Below are 15727 nucleotides of genomic sequence, written 5' to 3'. Positions count from 1 at the left end.
GGATCCTTGCCCAGCTGATTAGTCTGTGCGACCAATGTTGACTCGAGTTGCTGGCGGCATTTTAAATACTGGGACAGGAAGGTGCAAGGTTGAAGCTCCTGTTCTTGCTGAGTTACGGAATTCAGGGACCAGTCTTGCATTTCCTTGAGTACAAGACTAAAGTATGATCTAATGGAGGTGATTTAAGGTTAAAGGATTTATTGGAGAACAATTCCCTCTGCTGGGAGATCAGGGCAAGGGGTCAGAACCTTAAAATTATTTCGGCCTTCGAGGGTTTAAAAAAAATCTCGCCATGGGATGCGGACATGACTGGGCCAGTATTTATTGCCCCTCCCCAATTGCCCTTGAACTGAGTGGCATGCCAGGTCATTTCAGAGGACAGTCAAGACTTGCCAACCACATTGCTGGTGGTGCCATTCTGCAAACCTAGACTGGCCAGCAGGGGGGCTCTCGGATGACTGCACCGGCTGATCCCAGTTCCCTAGGCCCCTCACTTCAGGAGTTTAATCACAACTCCTTCAGACAGAAATTTAAACATTTGTCCCTCAGCTCGGCTGATGTTAGTGAAAATATAAAACATTAATGGGAGAGGGGTTTGGAGTTTTGTGAATGTTGTTGGGGAATAGGAGTACTTTGTCGAAGGGCAGCACGGGTGGCGCAGTGGTTAGCATTGCTGCCTCTTCCTTGGCGCCGAGGTTCCAGCCCGTGTGGAGTTTGCACATTCTCCCAGTGTTTGCGTGGATCTCGCCCCACAATCCAAAAGATGTGCAGGGTAGGTGGATGGCCACGCTAAAATTGCCCCTTCATTGCAAAAAATGAATTGGGTAAATTTATAAAGAGAAACAAAAAAAAAGGAGTACTTTCTTGATTTGTTGTTGAGGCAGATACAAGAGCAAGGCTAAATCCCCCACCTGCCCCGAGATCAGGAGACCATTCCTCTTCTAGGTGACACGGAACACAATTGCAAACTAGTGTTTACGACTCGTGGCAGAGGTTGGGGGGGGGGGGGGGGGGGGGGGGGGGGGGGGCGTGAAATCAGCCAGGTTTCCTTCTGCTGATACCTTCTAATGGCCCATGTCTGGAACCCGCCTGTCTACCACAGGCACTGGATGAGGAACAGTTTGGGTTCAAACTGTGATGCCTCCACAGCTGAATCCACATCAACAGTGACTGGGTAGTCTCACACATGAGGATCTGTCATTTTGCTCAATACTGGTGCTGAATTATCACATGTGGAACTGTAAACCCAACAAGGGACACACAAGCATTGGGAAACCAAATGTTTCACCAAGTGCAACTGGTGTGACAAGAGAGGTGGGGATAGGTTAAAGCTAAGAGCTGGTGATGTGTTTGGATACCAAACACAATGGTACCTCTCTGTCTTTCAGTGTATTCGGTGCTTGCCGAAAACACCCACACATCAGAAAGACTCGAAGGAAGAATTACCAGGAATGGAACGGGCAATTGCCATCTTGCCCACTACAAGCCCCACAAGGCCGCTGCCCGCACACATCTCCTTCAAGCAAACCTTTATCATATTTCCAGGCAGCCTTTAAACCCAGGCAAGCTGTAGCATAGTGGACTTTCTAGAGGGCTGGATGAATGTTTGCAGACAGAAATCAAATCCCATCAGGGCAACTGTGGGACTTTAAATTCAATTAATTCATTCATTTTGAATAAAATGCTACTTTGCGGGGGTTGGGGGGGGGGGGGGGGGGGGGGGAGAGAAAGAGATCTGCCACCCTTCCCCAATCTGGCCTACATGCAACTCCAGACCCTCAGCTGAACTATCCTCTGAAATGGCCTAGCCATTATAACAAGCCGCTACTGAAAATAACACTGTGTACCTACACCAGTGGTTCAAGGTGCCCATCTTCTTAAGGACAATTAGGCCTGGGCAATAAATGCTGGCCTTGAGACAAGGTTCAAATTCCACAAATTAGTTTTTAAAAACAATCTCCTTGGTTAACATGTTCAGAAAACCTCAGCAGATACCCTGTGAGGGATTAGTGTGCGCTTCCCAATGCTTGCCTTCAAGAGGGCTGGGTGCATCTTGGAAGCTGTGTATAAAATGTGTTGATGGGGATGTTCAGACACAGGCGACAGTGTCTGCTTGTCGGGCTGTAATTGGAAACGCGCTCTCACACCTGCTCAATCTCTGCCATTAATAATTCATCTACAACTCTGTTCACATGAATAATACAAAGTGTTGCCGGTCCGGCCCCATTGTCCGAGCCATTCCCCTCACGTTAAGCAATAACCAGCATTGTTCTCCCTGCGCCAAAGGTGCGCCGTCACACAGGACTGATCCGGGGCCACGCAGTGGGGTGGCTGGCGGCCTCGGGAGTCACACTCCTATAATGGCATTTACTCCTTGTAACCATCTGAACAATAAGAATCGGTGTGTTCACCACCATGGTGACACAGAGCCTGGGGACAGCAATGTTCAGTTCTAGACATGTAATATACTGGCCTTGGGAGGGGCTGCTGTGCAGGTTTATCAGAATGACACTGGGGCTAAAAGGGTTAAATTAGAACAGGTTGGGCAGACTGGATTTGCAAACCCTCGGGTTTAGGGGATTGATCAAACTGAGGTGTTTAAAGGGATATTATTTATTTTATTCATTCACAAGGTGTCTGTTTCAATGACGAGGCCATCACGTTTTGTTCATTCCTCATCACCCTCGGGAAGATGGTGGGGAGCCACCTTCTGAAACAGTTCCTCATTGCTGTGGCTTTGCAACTGGGTGGCTTACTAAATTGTTTCAGGTGGAAGAGTCACACACGTTGCTGCGGCTTTTGAATCACGTTTGGCCCGACAAGGATGGCAGATTTCCTTTCCTGATGGATGAGAGTGAAGCAGATATTTTTTTTTAAACATTCCAGTCGTTTCCTGGTCAGCATTAACCACATTTTAATTTTCTAGCTTCCAGGGTGGGATTTGAACTCGTGTTTCTTTGCCATTAGTCCAGGGCTCTGGATTACTAGCCCAGTTACATAGCCATTATGCTACCGTACCCATATCTGCTGATGGATACGGAAATCTAGAACAAGGGGACATTATCATCAAATTAAGAGCTAGGTCATTCAAGGAAGCACTTCACAAAGGGTGTTGAAAATCCAAGTTCTCTGTCTCAAAGGGTCTTAGATGCTGGAGGACAACTGGACCTTGCAACGCGAAGGTCGATAAAATTTTCATTAGATGTGGAGCAACAGTAGCAAAATAGAATGGCAGAACAGGTTTGAGGGGCTGAATGGCCTACTCCTGTTACGACGCAGGACCATCTCCGGCAATCAGTGATGGTAATGTTGCCGTGGAACTCCTGTGTGGCTGTTCTGTTGGCCCATCCACACAATGCACATGTCAGCAATGGATTACAGCCTCTAATTCTCACCGCTGCCAACACTAATCCGATAATTGTTCATTTAAATGGGTCACTTTAACATCTCATTATCCACTAAGTGCCAAAGCCCAAGCACCGGGAACTTTACTGAAAACCTTTAAACCATCCTAAAACCGTCGCTCTCCCGAACAAGAGGCCGGCAGTTTTGGACTGAGATTACACTGCACGGACCGCAGGCACAGCAGCCTCCGAGGGACAGTCTGCGAACATCAACGTAAATTTGCCAGGTTCACTTGTGTCGTTCCTGGTTTTGGGCACATTTACTTTCCCTATGTTTCTGCTTCTCAGGGTCTACATAGAATCTATAATCTACCGCGCAGGAGGAGGCTATTTGGCCCATCGGGTCTGTACCAACTCTCCGAAAGGGCACCACAACCAGGCTCACTCCCCTGCCCCATCCACGCAACCCCGTAGGCTCCCTAAACCACACACCGTTAGACACTAAGGGCAATTTAGCATGGTCGATCCACCTAACCCGCACATTCTTCTTTCATTTTTAATGTTTCATTCTTAATTCACCCACAGGATGTAGGCGGTCACTGGCAAGTCTAGCATTTATTATCCACCCCCAGTTGCTCTGGGAATGCGCGTTTTGGGCCTTTGTTAATCAGCGGTCAGTGATGAAACTGTAGGGCCTGTTTAAGCCACTTTGGATATCAGTTAAGAGTCAACCATAATGGTGTGGGACTAGGGTCACCTACAGGACTGGGCGAGGAGAGCAGGTTTCCACTTCTATCGGTTATTAGCCCGGTAGTTGAGCAATCTCATAGTTTTAAGGTTGCCTTTGCTGATATCAGTTCGTCATAATTTCCAGTTCTGGGAGGCGGTGGCATAGTGGTATTGTCGTTGGACTAGTAATCCAGATTCCCTGGGTAATCATCTGAAGACCCAGGTTCGAATCCCACCACGGCAGGTGATGGAATTTAAACTCAATAAAATATCTGGAATCAAAAAGTCTAACGATGACCATGAAACCATTGTCGATTGTCGTAAAAGCCCATCTGGTTCACTCGTGTCCTTTAGGGAAGGAAACCGGCCATCCTTACCTGGTCTGGCCTACATGTGACTCCAGACTCACAGCAATGTGGTTCACTCTTAAATGCCCTCCAAAATGGTCTAGTAAGCCACTCAGTTGTATTCAACTACTACGAAAACATAAAAAAGGAATGAAACCGGACGGATTATCCGGCATCGAACCAGGCACCGGAAATGACGATGGTAAACCCAGCCCTGTCGACCCTGCAAAGTCCTCCGTACGAACATCTGGGGGCTTGTGCCAAAGTTGGGAGAGCTGTCTCACAAACTAGTTAAGCAATGGCCTGACACAGTCACATTCACAGAATCACTCACAGAATCATATCATACAGATAATATCCCAACAGCACTATCACCGTTCCTGGGTATGTCCTGTCTCACCGGCAGGACAGACCCAGCAGAGGGTGCGGCACAGTGGTATACAATTGGGAGGGAGTCCTCAACACCGACTCTGGACTCCATGAAGTCTCATGGCTTCCGGCTAAACATGGGCATGGAAACCTCCTGCTGATTACCACATACCGGCCACCATCAGCTGATGAATCAGTACTCCTGTATGTCAAACACTACTTGGAGGAAGCACTGAGGGTGGCAAGGGCGCAGAATATGCTCTGGGTGGGAGACTTCAATGTCAGTGGTTCAGTAGCACCACCAGGTCGCTTTGGCATGGTCCGAAAGAACATAGCTGCTAGACTGGGACTGCAGCAGGTGGTGAGGTAACCAACAAGAGGGAAAAGCATACTTGACCTCATCCTCCCCAATCTGCCTGCTGCAGATGCATCTGTCCATGACAGTATCAGTAGAAGTGACCACCGCACAGACCTTGTGGAGACAAAGACCTGTCTTCACATTGAGGATCCCCTCCATCGTCTTGTGTGGCACTACCACCGTGCTAAATGGGCTAGATTTCAAACAGATCCAGCAACTCACAACTGGGCATCCATGAGGCGCTGTGGGCCATCAGCAGCAGCAGAATTGTGTTCAAACACAATCTGCAACCTCATGGCCCAGCATATTCCCCACTCTACCATTACCTCCAAGCCAAGGGATCAACCCTGGTTCAATGGAGAGTGCAGGACAGCATACCAGGAGCAACATCAGGCATACCGAAAAATGAGGTGTCAACCTGGTGAAACTATACAGGACTTCTTCAGTGCCAAACAGCATAAGCAGCAAGTAATAGACAGAGCTAAGCGATTCCACAACCAATGCATCCGATCTAAACTCGGTCATTCTGCCACATCCAGCCATGAATGGTGGTGGACAATTAAACAACTCACTGGAGAAGGGGGCTCCATAAATATCCCCATCCTCAATGATGGAGGAACCCAGCTCATATGTGCAAAAGACAAGGCTGAGGCATTCGCAACAATCTTCAGCCAGAAGTGCCGAGTGGATGATCCATCTCGGCCTCCTCCGGAGGTCCCCAGCATCACAGATGTCAGTCTTCAGCCAATACACTCCACGTGATATTAAGAAACAGCTGAAGGCACGGGATACTGCAAAGTCTATGGACCCTGACAAAATTCCAGCAATAGTACTGAAGATTTGTGATCCAGAACTTGCCACACCCCGAGCCAAGCTGTTCCAGTACAGCTACAACACTGGCATCTACGGGCAATGTGGAAAATTGCCCAGGTGTGTCCTGTACACAAGAAAGAGGGCAAATCCAACCCAGCCAATTACCGCCCTGTCAGTCTACTCTCCATCATCAGCAAAGTGATGAAAGGAGTCATCAACACTGCTATCAAGCGGCACTTACTCAGTAATAACCAGCTCACAAGACGCTCAGTTAGGATTCCGCCAGGGTCAGTCAGGTCCTGAGAGTGACTGTCCTTGACATCAAGGCAGCATTTGACCGAGTATGGCATCAAGGAGCCCTAGCTAAACTGGAGTCAATGGGAATCAGGGGGAAAACTGTCCGCTACTTGGGAGTCATAACCTGGCACAAAGGAAGGTGGTTGTGGTGGTTGGAGGTCAATCATCTCAGCAGGAGTTTCTCAGGGTAGTGTCTTAGACCATCTTCAGCTGCTTCATCAATGACCTCACTTCCATCATAAGGTGAGAAGTGGCGATGTTTGAGGATGACTACACAATGTTCAGCACCATTCGCGACTCCTCAGATAATTAAGTAGTCCATGTCCAAATGCAGCAAGACGTAGACAATATCCAGGCCTGGGCTGACAAGTTACATTTGTGCTACACAAGTGCCAGGCAATGACCATCTCCTACAAGAGAGGATCTAACCACCTCCATTCAATGGCATTACCATCGCTGAATCCCCGAGAAATCAACACCCAGGGAGTTACCATTGATCAGAAACTAAACTGGACTAGTCATATTAATACTGTGGCTACCAGGGTAGGTAAAAGGCTAGGAATCCTACGGCAAATAACTCATCTCCTGACTTCCCCAAAACCTGTCCACCATCTACAAGGCATAAGTCAGGAGTGTAATGGAATGCTCTCCACTTGCCTGGATGAGTGCAGCTCCAACAACACTCAAGAAGCTTGACACCATCCATGCCAAAGCAGCCCACTTAATTGCTCCCCCTTCCACAAACATTCAAACCTTCCACCACCGAAGAACAGTGGCTGCCGAGTGTACCATCTACAAGATGCACTGCAGTAACACACCAAGGTTCCTTAGACAGCACCTTCCAAACCCATGACCACAACCATCTAGAAGGACAAGAGCAGCAGATACCTGGAACCCCATCACCTGGAGATTCCCCTCCAAGTCACTCACCACCCTGACTTGGAAATATATCGTTGCTCCTTCGTTGTCGCTGGGGCAACATCCTGGAACTCCCTCCCCTAACACCACAGTGCGTGTACCTACACCTCAAGGACTGCAGCTTTCAAGAAACCAACTCACCACCACCTTCTGTAGGGCAACTAGGGATCGGCAATAAATGCCGGTCTAACCAGCAACGCCCTCATCCCGTAAATTAATTTTTAAAAAGTTAATTTAAACAAACATACATGGATTTTGTCAGGGTGGTAGGAGAGAGAATTGGTCCAAGTGTCGAGTGGACCATCCACAACCCACCCCTCCAACTTGGGTGGGGGGTGACGAAGAGTACAAGTGTGTAGACATCAGCAACTCATCTGAGAAAAATGTAAGATAACTGGTGAAAGGCTGGGGAGGGAGATGGGGTGGGGGAGAGAACATATTTTATGACCTGGAATTCACAGCTTGAAAGGGTGGTGGAAGCAGATTCAGTAAGAACTCTTAAATTGGAATTCAGTACAGATTTGTTGAGGGAAAATTGCATCTAGCTAACTTTGAGGATTAAAATAAATAAATAAATAAAGTAACAGAGGGTTGATGATGGTAATGTACACAGACATCCAAAAGGCACTGGATAAAATGCCATATAAAAGGCTGGTCAGCAAAGTTAAAGCCTGTGGAATAAAAGGAATAGCAGCAACATGGATGCAAAATTGGCTGAGTGACAAGAAGCAGAGAGTAGCAGCGGACATGCTTTTCGAACTGGAGGATGGTTTATATGGTGTTCCCCAGGGGTTAGTTTTAAGCTTTTGCTGATCTATATTAATGACCCAGGGCTGGGTGTTCAGGACAAAATTTAAAATTCACAGACACAAAATTTGGAAACTTTGAGGAGGATAATGATGGACAGACAGGCAAGATGGGGACTTCCAGTGGCGACCATGAAGTGAACAGTCGCACATTTGGCAGTTCCCGCTCATGGTGGTCTTTGTGTGGCTTTTAAGCCGGATTGTTGCAGGAAATTTGTAAAGAAAAGGCGTAGAAGCAAGAGCAGACGAAAGTTTATGGAGCTGCGGCCCAGAAGTCAGCGGAAAAGAACGAACCAGGCGGTGGTGGCGAGTGAGGGGCGGACAACAGTAGTGGAGATGGCGGTCGAACAGGGTCGGACCCCCATCAGCTCAGTGGTTGATGGACCAGTTGTTGAGCTTCTTAAATGAGAGGTTCACCCAACAACGGAAGGAAAGTACGAGGACCTGGCCCGAGTGGTGGACTCGATCAAGAGGTTGGAGGAGCAGGAGGACCAGTCCACTTCCATGGCAACAGAGATTGGGATGCTGCGTGACCAGCAGAAGAGGCTGCATGAGAAAGTGGAGGACCTGGAAAATCATTTTCGGAGGCAGAACAATCGGATTGTGGATCTGCCGGAGGGAATCGAAGGATCGGACGCTGGTGCGTATGTGGGGAAGATGTTGGGGAAGCTGCTTGGGGGAAGATGCTTTCGATCGACCGCTGGAGGTGGATCGGGCCCGCAGGACACTGATGCGCAAGCCCCAGGGGGGAGAGCCGCCGTGGGCGATGGTGGTGCGATTACATCGGTTCCAGGGCAAGAAACGCATTATGAGGTGGGCCAGGCAGACGAGGTGATGCATGTGGGAGGATGCCGAGATCCAGGTGTATCAAGACCTGGGGTCAGAGCTCGCAAAAAGGAGGGTGAACTTTAATAAGGTCAAGTTGGCCCTGTACAAAAAGAGCATAAAGTTCGGACTATTATACACGGCCATGGGTAACCTATGGGGGCCGGGAGTGGTACTCTAACTCGTCGGAGGCGGCAGCGGACTTCATGAAGGAGAATAGACTGACAGGAGAAGGAGGATCTTGAACTTTTAGGAGAACTGAACTATGTTTTGTATAACTTTGGATCTGTGTTGTTTGGACTTATTTCGGGGGTTTTGCTTGTTTCTTGCTGTTTTTTTTCAGTTCGGTTTGGAGTTAGGCTGGTATATAGTAATTTGTAAAGGGGGAACAACACCAGACTACTGACGTGGAGTGGACTTTCAAAGTGGAGGAGGGTTGATGACGGTGGTTGCCTGAGGGCGGGCCATGGGAGGTGCGGGACATGGGCCTAGGAGAGGTTATGGTTGATTGGCGGCCGGGGGGGGGGGGGGGGGGGGGGGGGGGGGGGGGGGGTTAGTGGGAAGTTGGAGGGAATGGGCGTGATATTGGTAAATATATATGCCCCCAACTGAGTTTGTCAGACGGGGAAATCCCAGACCTGGATTCATATCGACTGATTATGGAAGGAGATTTCAACACGGTCCTGGATCCGAGGCTGGATCGGTCGAGTTCCAGGATTGGGAAGGTATCAGCTATGGCAAAGAAGCTGCGGGGGTTTATGGAGCACATTGGGGGGGGGGGGGGGGGGGGGGGGGGCGTTGTGGATCCTTGGAGATTTGGGAGGCCAAGGAGTAAGGAGTTTTCATTCTACTCCCATATACACACGGTATATTCCCAGATAGACGTCTTTGTGTTGGACAAAACACTGCTGGTTGAGGTGGTGGATGCTGAATATTCAGCAATTGTTGTGTCAGACCATGCCCCGGACTGGGTAGACCTGCAAGTCAACAAAGGAAAGGCTCAGCGGCCGCAATGGAGGTTGGATGTGTGGCTGTTAGCGGAGGAGGAGATGTGCGAGCGGGTGAGGGAGGCCATTCGGGGGTATATAAAGATCAATGACACAGGTGAGGTTCAGGCAGAGGTGGTGTGGGAGGCAATGAAAGTGGTTATTAGGGGGAAAATCATCTCAAACCAGGCACGTAAGGAAAAGACTGAGCGGGAGGAGTCGGACAGACTGGTAGGTGAAATTTTGCAGGTGGACAGGAGGTATGCGGAGTCTCTGGATTACGGACTTTTGAAGGAGCATCAGAGACTGCAGCTGGAATTTGGGCTCCTGTCCACAGGCAAGGCAGAGGGACAGCTGAGGAGGGTGAAGGGGGCGGTGTATGAATATGGGGAAAAGGCCAGCAGGATGTTGGCGTACCAGCTGAGGAAACAGGAGGCAGCAAGAGAGATTGGGAAAGTAAAAGATACAGGGGGGAAGTTGGTTTTGAATCGGTGGGGGTGAATGATGTGTTTTGGGAGTTTTACAGTAAATTGTACAAATCGGAACCCCCAGACGGGGAGGAGGGTATGAAGCGATTTCTGGGGGGGCTGGAGTTCCCGAAGATAGAGGAGGAGTTAGTGAAGGGTTTGGGAGCCCCAATTGTGTTTGGGGAGGTTATAGACGGGTTGGGGGCGATGCAATTGGGTAAGGCCCCGGGCCCTGATGGGTACCCGGTTGAGTTTTATAAAACGTTCTCCGGGTTGCTAGGGCCGCTCCTGGTAAAGGCTTTTAATGAGTCCAAGGAGCTGGGAGAGCTCCCCCCAACATTGTCGCAGGCATCGATCTCCCTTATTTTGAAGCAGGATAAGGATCTGGAGTGTTGTGGGTCGTATAGACCGATCTCCCTGTGGATGCTAAATTGCTGGCAAAGATCTTGGCCATGCGCATAGAGGATCGTGTCCCGGAAGTGATAGGGTAGGACCAGACGGGATTTGTGAAGGGTCGACACCTGACGTCCAATATTAGACGGCTCTTAAATGTGATAATGATGCCTGCGGAGGAGCGCGAGGTCGAGGTGGTGGTGGCCATGGATGCAGAGAAGGCCTTTGATTGGGTGGAGTGCAGGTACCTGTGGGATGTCCTGGGAGGGTTCGGGCAGGGATTTGTGCATTGGGTCTGGTTGCTTTATCAGGCACCGGTGGTGAATGCAAGGACCAACCGGGTCCGGTCAGAGTATTTTAGTCTGTGCAGGGGACAAGGCAGGGGTGCCCACTCTCCCACTACTGTTTGCCCTGGCCACAGAGCCTTTGGCAATGGCGCTGAGGGCATCAAACATTTGGCGGGGGATAGTGGAGCAGAGGGTCTCGCTCTATGCGGACGATTTGCTCCTGTACATAATAGACTCGTTGGGAAGGATTGCAGGAATTATGGGAATACTGGAGGAATTTGGCCTATTCTCCGGCTACAAACTAAACATGAGCAAGAGCGGGGTCTTCGCGATCCGGCAAGGGGGCAGGAGAGGAGACTGAGGGAGATGCTGTTCAAAGTGGTCGGAAGGAGTTTTAGGTACCTGGGGATTCAGATGGCAAGGGACTGGGGTCAGCTTCATAAACTAAATTTGGGCAGGGTGATTGAGCAAATGAAAGGGGACTTCCGCAGGTGGGACGTGCTCCCGTTGTCATTGGCGGGGAGGGTACAGACTGTGAAATTGATAGTCCTCCCGAGATTGCTGTTTGTGTGTTTCAGTGTCTCACAATCTTAATCCCCAAAGTTTGTTTTTTTAAGGAAAATGAACGCGGCGATCTCGGGTTTGATATGGGCCGGGAAAGCCCCGAGTGTGAAGAAGGTCCTTCTTGAGCGGGAGGGCGGCTTGGCCCTTCCAAACGTTATTAATTATTACTGGGCGGCTAATATTTCGATGGTTAGGAAGTGGGTCGTGGGGGAGGGTCGGTTGGGAGCGGGTAGAGGCGACATCTTGTAAAGGAACGAGTCTGGATGCTCTGTTAACGGCACCTCTGCTGTTCTCGCTGGCTCGGTACTCCACAAGCCCAATGGTAGTGACAGCCCTGAGAGTGTGGGGGCAATGGAGGCAGCATATGAGACTGGAGGGGCGTCGGTGTGGGGGCGTCTGTGACAATCACCGGTTTGCTCCCGGGGGGCTGGATGGGGGTTTAGGAGGTGGCAGCGGGCAGGGATTGAGAGATTTGGGGATCTGTTCATTGAGGTGGGTTTCCCAAGCCGGGGGAAGCTAGAGGAGGAGTTTGAGTTGCCGGGTGGGAACGGCTTCCGGTACCTGCACGTATGGGATTTTGTTCGGAGGCAGGGTCCCGAACCTCCCTCGCCTCCCTCCAAGACGACTACAGGATAAGGTGATGTCAAAAACAGGGGTTGGGGAGGGGAGGGTCTCAGAAATATATAAGGAATTGATGGAGTGGGAAGGGGTCCCAATTGGGGAGGTGAAGAGGAAGTGGGAAGACAAGTTGCGGGGGGAGTTGGAAGTCGGGCTATGGGAGGAGGCCCTGAAAAGAACCAATGCATCCTCGTCGTGTGCCAGGCTTAGCCTGATCCAGTTCACGGTGGTCCACGGGGCTAATATGACTGTGGCCCGGATGTGTACGTTTTTTGAGGAGGTGGAGGACAGGTGTGGGGAAGTCCGGCAAATCATGTACATATGTTTTGGGCATGTGCGAAGCGGAGGGGATTTTGGCAGGGATTCGCAGATGTCATGTCATGGCAGTTTCTCAGGCTAGAGAAGATTAAGTTCGCCTTAAGGGGTTCAATACAGCGGTTCGTTGAGGTGGCAGCTGTTCATCGCCTTCTTTAAGGAAAACTGACTGTCAGCAGAAGTTTGGGGGGGGGGGGGGGGAAGAGAGAGAGAGAGGCATGGAAGAGGAGAATAAGGGCAGGGAATCTAATATCTGGGTAGTTAGGGTGGGGGGGGGGGGGGGGGGGGGAAAGTTGGGTATGTTACTGTGGGGTTTTTGCACGTGTCGGAATGTTATTTAGAATGTTAATATGTTGAATGTTAAAATTCTAAATGCCTCAATAAAAAAAAAAAGAGACAGGTAAGATGGGGCGGGCACGTGGCAGATGAAATTTAATTGGAGAAAAATATGAAGTGATTCATTCTGGTAGGAAGAACAAGGATAGGCGATATAAAACAAACAGTACAACATGCAAGAGCAAAGGGACCTGGGTGCAAATGAGCATTGAAGGTGACAGGACAGGTTGAGAACATAGTGAATAAAATGTATGGGATCATGAACTTTATAAATAGAGGCATAGAAAGTACAATAGCAAGGAAGTTGTGATAAAACGTTCATGGGATATGGGCATTTATTTCCCATCCCGAATTGCCCTTGAGAAGGCAGTGGTGAGCTGTCTTCTTGAACCACTGCAGTCCATGTGGTGTAGGTGCTCCCGCATTGCTGTTAGGGAGGGAGTTCCAGGAATTTGACATAGCAACAGACGATTCAGGACAGTGAGTGGCTTGAAGGGGAACATGGAGTGGTGGTGTTCCCATGAGTCTGCTCCCCTTCACTGAGGACCCGGGTTCAATCCCGGCCCCGGGTCACTGTCCATGTGGAGTTTGCACATTCTTCTTATTTCTGCTTATGGTTTCACCCCCACAACCCAAAGATGTGCAGGTTAGGTGGATTGGCCCCACTAAATTGTCCCTTAATAGGAAAAAAATAATAATTGGGTATTCTAAATGTATTTAAAAAAAAGCTGCTGCCCATGTCCTTTTAGATGGTAGCAGTCGTGGGGCTGGGAAATGTTGTTGAAGGAGCCTTGGCGAATTCTGGAGTATTTTGTCCAGTTCCAGGCAGCCCACTCTGGGAAGGAGATTATATCATTAGAGAGGGAGTGCAGAAAAAGTCAAGGAGAATGGTTCCAGAGATGAGGAATGGATACGCGGATAGATTGGGGAAGCTGGGGCGCTCTCCTTGGAGAAGAGAAGATTAAGAGGAGATCTGATGGAGGTGTTCAAACTCATGAGAGGCCAAGACAAAGTAGATAGAGAGAAACTGTTCCCCCATTGGCAAAAGGATCAAGAAACAGAGGCCACCAATTTAAGGTGATTAAGAAGCAATGACGACATGAGGAGAAACCATTTTTACCCAGCGAGTGGTTAGGGTCTGGTGTGATGAAGGCAGATTCAATCACTGCTTTCCAGAGAGAACTGGACAATTATCTGAAGAGAAATAAGATTGCAGGGCTGCAAGGAAAAGGTTGGGAAAGTGGGGCAAGCGGAGTTGCTCTTGTAAAGAGCTGACATGGGAATAACGGGCCAAATGGCCTCCTTCTGTGGCGTAAACATTCTCTGGGAAACACATGGGTTTGGGATTAAATGGAATCAGTCTCTAAAGATCTGGCACAGGTATGGCAAGAAAGGGTATTTGATTGAGGTACCACCGGCCACATGTAAATTTCCATCAACTTCTGATCCAGAGGAGGGAAATCTGTAAAAGTCACGTCTTAAACTGTGGAAATGGGAACAAGCAGCCTCGAACACTTTGAAATAACAGGCGTGGGAGTACTCACAAGTAATTATGCACCATGAAATTATTCAAAGCAGTGAAAATCTGAGAGCAGAGCCCGGCATAATCAATAACCAGGCATCAAATTCAAATGCCTACCCTGACAGTCTACCAGCCAGTACAGACCTGGAGCAGTGTGCGGGGCAGGGCTAAGCTCACAGTTCACTTACACCCACACCCAGATCCTGCTGCACGACACAAGAGACCAAACAAAGTGACGTACTGATCTTTTCCTGGTATAACAATCCACTCACTACACAACTTGAGAACGTGTCAACTGAAAGAGCCACCCAAACAATATCCCACTCGACAAACCCCGAGCTCGACCAGGCACCGGGAGAGGGCATATGTATAGCTGTTAACAGGGAATGAGGGAGAGCAGCAGTGGTTAGCACTGCTACCTCACAGCACTGAGGACCCGGGTTCGATTAAGCCCCAAGTCACTGTCCGTGTGGAGTTTACACATTCTCCCAGTGTCTGTGTGGGTTTCACCCCCACAACCCAAAGATGTGCAGATTAGGTGGATTGGCCACGCGGAATTGCCCCTTAATTGGAAAAAAAATAATTGGTACTCTAAATTTAAAAAAAATATTTTTTAAAAGCAGGGAATGAGGGGAAAACCGGCAAAGGGTACACAGAGACTGTGATAGGGTGGGTGACCAGGATTCCCGGTTTTGCCGCAACAGTCCCAGTTTTCCACCAAACTCCCTGGTGGCGCCCCGACAGGTTTCTCAAAATTGCTTAAACATCCTGGTTTACGGCTTCCCCGAGTCCGCTCCCCGCTAATCTGCCCCTTGCGTAATATTTACTGTTGGTAAAACCTCCAAAAACCTTTCTCGTGCTGCACCGCACGCCAGGAATCAGAATTCCGCCAACCCAAGGCAGCACGTGGCGCAGTGGTTAGCATTGCTGCCTCACGGCGCCGAGGTCCCAGGTTCGATCCCAGCTCTGGGTCACTGTCCGTGTGAAGTTTGCACAATCTCCCCGTGTTTGTGTGGGTTTCGCCCCCACAACCCAAAGATGTTGCATGTAGGTGGATTGGCCATGCTAAATTGCCCCTTAATTGGATAAAATGAATTGGGTACTTTAAAAATGAAAAAAAGAATTCCGCCAACCCGCTGTCCGCTAAGTGGCTGCGTCGGGAGGCACCCTTACATGTAGATATCCTTCCCATCAACATCTAGAGCCAGGGGGGCAATCAGCCTCTGGGTGACAACAGAGGATTGACAGAGGTATCCGCCATCCACAATCCGCACTTGATGAGGTAGTCAAACGGCACTCATTGGTAAAGCACCAATCAGCGCTGAGTGAAGTGACATGCAAGTTCGGTTGAGCCATAGCACATTTAACCAAACTTCTCATTGAAAGATTGCGTGCTTTTCTGCTCAAGCTCTGGGTGCAACAAAATCTCCCAC

The 15727-nt window shown here is 49.4% G+C and overlaps 1 protein-coding gene across 1 annotated transcript in view; it reads right to left on the bottom strand.

Moving 5' to 3' along the window:
* LOC140409255 (RNA-binding protein Musashi homolog 1-like) overlaps nt 1–15727 on the bottom strand; it is a 210144-nt gene that overhangs the window by 29738 nt on the left and 164679 nt on the right. Inside the window, exon 8 of the mRNA XM_072497598.1 lies at nt 14331–14349. Coding sequence (XP_072353699.1) covers nt 14331–14349 — 19 coding nt within the window. The remainder of the gene's footprint in view (nt 1–14330; nt 14350–15727) is intronic.

The sequence above is a fragment of the Scyliorhinus torazame genome, chromosome 1, assembly GCF_047496885.1.
Source record: "Scyliorhinus torazame isolate Kashiwa2021f chromosome 1, sScyTor2.1, whole genome shotgun sequence".
NCBI classification, from domain to species: domain Eukaryota; kingdom Metazoa; phylum Chordata; class Chondrichthyes; order Carcharhiniformes; family Scyliorhinidae; genus Scyliorhinus; species Scyliorhinus torazame.
This window is presented reverse-complemented; position numbering and strand designations above follow the sequence as displayed.